This window comes from Theobroma cacao, chromosome 10, assembly GCF_000208745.1.
Source record: "Theobroma cacao cultivar B97-61/B2 chromosome 10, Criollo_cocoa_genome_V2, whole genome shotgun sequence".
NCBI classification, from domain to species: Eukaryota; Viridiplantae; Streptophyta; class Magnoliopsida; order Malvales; family Malvaceae; genus Theobroma; species Theobroma cacao.
The window spans coordinates 17,608,076-17,612,489 of record NC_030859.1 but is presented as its reverse complement, the minus strand read 5'-3'; the positions used below and the strand labels follow the sequence as shown (position 1 = coordinate 17,612,489).

The window sequence follows — 4,414 nt, the reverse complement described above, 5'->3', positions numbered from 1 at the left end:
AAATATAGCCTCACACCATCACTCACAACACACACCAAAGCTTTTCTTCTCTTAAGCTTTCTCCATTAATTCCTCTACCTCCTTTCTTCTCTTAAGTTTTCCTTGCCTCATTTCTTTTGTAGCTGGGTTTTTTCTTTTCTACTGTTCTTGTCATCCCTTAATAGTTTATGCAAACTATAAGGAAGGGTTTGTTGAGTCTTGGAGGATAACCGCTACAGTCCTTTTGCACCGAGTTTTATACTCCGAAGTGGTAAAAATTATCTTTAAAGACAGTGATACCACGCCTCAGACCAATTACTGTTTTACTTGTTTTATATTCCTTTGTTGCTAATAATTTTTTTTCTAACAATAGGTTCATAAGAAGAAACCCAATCAGAGGCAACAAAGATCAATAAAACTTTTTTAATGGCAAGAAGCTCAACAAAATTAGCATTCCTCATGCTTACACTTTTAGAAAAACCAAACATCATATTTATTAAGTTTAATGTGGATAGAGCGGCTAGAGGATGCCCGGGGTTAGCTGAGATTAGAAAGGCTTTGAGAGACAACAATGGCTATGTCATTATTCTATTTTCTAAACCGTTGAGAGTTGTTAATTCGAACTTAGTAGTGATCACAGCTATCATAAAAGCTTTTATTCTTTTTACTACCTGTCCTTGGGCATATTCACATGAGCTTATTGTGGAATTAGATTCTTCTAATGTAGTGAAATGGTGTAATGACTCCTCCTTTTCTACATGGAGGATAAGAAGTACATTAAACTTCATCAACAGCTTGAAACATAAAATTCTAAAATGGTCTGTTATGCATGTTCCAAGATCACTTAATCAGCTTGCTGATTGTTTAGCCCAAGAAGGAGTTGACCGTTCAATTGATATTCTTCAAACTTTCAACTAAGTGACAATTTTTGGTTTCTTATATCCTATTATGGAACCTCTGTCTTCTCTTGATTGCTAAATTGCTTCTATCTTGCCTTTTCTCTTGTAATTGTTTGGATTTTTTTTTTTTTTTGGAATTCTGTTGTCTATGTTTTCATTGCTCTTTTGGGTTGTGATAAGCTGGTTTGCATTTATTTTTTAGAAGATTGTCCTATTGGTTGTTCTATGTTACCTTTGTATGATTCTTCATTGTTGCTGTTTTGATATTATCTTGTGCTACTGTTGTTTTGATTTATGTTGCAGCAATGTTTGAGTCATTTTTTGTGTGTATATTATGGGTTTCACACTTCTTTGTGTGATGCAAAATGGCATGTTTTGTCCATGTCATCATATATAAAAGAAGTATAAAGAAATTCCATCAAAGGAATTATTACACTCTGTTGTTTTTAATGGTTAAAAGTATTCACATAGTCCATGTATTTAGGTGTTTTCTTCAGTTTAGTCACTTTACTCAAAATTGCAACCAATTTAATTCTTTAATTTTGAAAATTGTTTCAATTTAATCTTTTCAACATTTCTTTCCAAACTTACCCTTTGTGGTGTTGATGTCATCTTTGACATGGTCTTGATGAGACACCAGATGCTGACATGGCATGTGAGGTAGGATTGGGTTGTTGACGTGGTATTGCCATGTGAGCACTAACATGGAAAACATTGATGACGTGGCAAGGAAGATTGATGGACTTGCTGATGTGGCATTGATACCACGTGACATGTTAGAAAGGCTACCACGTCACTTTTTTCTAGCCTAAACCCTTGCTTTTAATTATTTCTTACTTTCGTTTCTTTTCCTTTTTTTTTCTTTTTTTTTTACTTTTCTCTCTCTTCTCTCACCTTTTCCCTTAAAGATTGGTCGCCTGTCACCAATATCAACAGTTGATGATTGATGACCAACAATTGATGAACGATGATTGATGAACGAAAATTGATTGTAGGCTACCTTCGATTGACAACCAACGATAGACTGTCGATGGGTGACAGTCGTTGGTCTTTAAGGGAGAAGGTGGGAGGAAAGAGAGAGAAGAAACAAATAAGAAAGAAAAATCAAAAAGAAAAGAAAAAAGAAACAAAAGCAACAAATAATCAAAAGAAACGGTTTAGGTGTGGTGGTAAAGACTTTAGTGTGTTTGTTAAAGGTGATTAGTTCGAACTTTAGCAAATGCGTAAAAAAAATTTAAAATTCTTTTAGAGAAAAGAAGAAAGTAATGTGGCATCAACTCAATACCTCCTCACATGCTACCTTAGAATCATAAAGGGTAAATTTGAAAAAAAAATGTTAGAGGAACTAAATTGAAGTAATTTTCAAAATCAATAGATTAAATTATTACGATTTTGAGTAGAGGGATTAAATTGAAGAAACGTTAGCCTTAATGTCAACATCATAAAGGGTAAATTTGGAATAAAAATGTTAGAGGGACTAAATTGAAACAATTTTCAAAATCAAGGGACCAAATTATTATGATTTTGAGTAGAGAAACTAAATTGAAAAAAATGCCTAATTACAAAAATTATTTGGGTACTTTGACTGTTTTTAATAGTATAATGGTTGAATATATATATACTTAAAATTGAATCAAATATTCAAATGCCATCATTAATTATAGATAAAATTGATTAATCTTCTCAATACTTAAAGAAGAAATGTTTCACAAATTCACATAAGATTGATTGAGAATTCCTCTTACAGGGGAAAGGTTGGTGAGTTTCTGAATCCGACAGACTGACAGAATATTTTATTTTTGCATATTACGCCAAAATGAATCACACAGCAAACAGAATAACCAATATCAATAGGACTTAGTTGGCCTCGGGCTGCAACAAGAAAGTAGCATCAGCATTCCCATCACTGCAATAAAGGCAAGGGTGCTGCGCAAATCCCTGTGCCTCTAAAACCCTCCTGGCCATCATCACAACTTTCCGATTGCTTAATGCACCCGAGTTCTCATTCAGTGCCATATGCACTGCATTGCTAAACACCCCATACGCCTTCCCTCCACCCTCAATTGCGTTCATGTCAGCTGATGTTTCATCTGCTTGGCACCCACTCAACAGAATCCCTTCGTCCGTCTTCAATGACTCCAACAAATCTGATTCAAGCTTGGGTAAACGAAACTTGAGACTGGCGTCAGCCCCAAAGAATTCTAACAAATGAGTGCCGATATCTGATGTGTTGATGCTTGTTAGTGATGATAGGTGCCGAAGTACGGATTGAAAAGGAATTGTTTTAACCGTGTAGGAAACTGACGTTGTGTTCTTTACAATAGAGGGTCCAATTTGTTCTTTCTCTTTGTCAATGAGACCACCGCTGTGGCAGGAATCTGAAAGGATTGTGAAGGTTGCTCCTCTTGGTAGTCTGTTAACTAATTGCCTGAAGTCCACATCTGCAGGACGGTGTTTATCAAGTCATATCAGTGTTATAGTTCTTAAGTTTTATAAATAGATGATAAACGGATCTCTTTTCTACATAAAACACAAAGGCAAAGGTTTAATTACCCGTAATGAGATTGAAATCACAAGGCACGATTGCTTCATCCTGCCTGAAATGATGGCCAGGTTTCAAGGATGGAATTCTCGTTCCATGTCCACTATAGTGGAAAAACAGGACATCCCCTGCCTCAGCCTTGTTCATCATCTCATTAAGTGAAGCCTTAATGTTTGCACCTGTAGGCATAACCAAGGACCCCGGTGCATCAGTCAGGAGCTCAATATGGCTAGGATCGAACCCAAATCTTTCAACAAGCACCTCTCTCATTGCTACCACATCATTTATGCAACCATGCAACTCGTGCTGGGTGTTGGCGTAGTTGCATCCAACCAGAACAGCCAATCTCTTCTTACCCTTGTCCATTAATGCTGGGATTCTGTGATTTGTAAAGAACTGGTTTGCCGGTTGTAGTTCACAGGAATTTGTTCTTCTTCGCCTTGAGCTTGGGATTTATAGTAACTGCAATTTCATAGTTGGCTCGAAAAATAGTTCAAGCAACCTTTCTGTCGTATTAGTTGCCTTCCAAGCATCGGAAGATTGCTTCAATGCTTCAATCTTGCTGAAGACAGAATGGCTAACATTTGACATATGCTTCAATCTTTGCCTTTGTTAATATATATATATAGACATATTTCACACCTGAAGAAATTAATTCTTTACGTTCACTTTTAAGGTTGGGAAAAGCCAGGGAGAACAATGTTACAAATTTCAGAATGAATTTGGGCCTTTCCTCGTTCCTTGCTCCTAGTTCTCTTCATTCATAATTTCCTATACCAAGTCAGGGATGCGTATTTGGTTTGTGGAATGAAACAGAGAAAAAATTGAATAATTATTTTGTGAAAATAAAATAGGACAGAAATATCTATTAAGTAATTTGGCTCATAGAATGAAAAGAAATAGAATAAGTAATATTAAAAAGAGATTAGAATAGGAGGGAATGATCAAGCATGCACTTAGTGGAAGCAAATTGGTATATTTAAAGTAAGATTAC

At 35.7% G+C, this 4,414-nt stretch overlaps 1 protein-coding gene across 1 annotated transcript; it reads right to left on the bottom strand.

Annotated features, from left to right (window-relative positions):
- LOC18587054 (metacaspase-9) lies at positions 2,583-3,860 on the bottom strand. The gene is made up of 2 exons (XM_007010705.2): positions 3,432-3,860; positions 2,583-3,319 (listed from the first exon to the last, which is right to left on the bottom strand). The coding sequence occupies exons 1-2, from the start codon at positions 3,784-3,786 to the stop codon at positions 2,736-2,738; spliced, it is 939 nt and encodes a 312-aa protein (XP_007010767.2). The 5' UTR covers positions 3,787-3,860; the 3' UTR covers positions 2,583-2,735.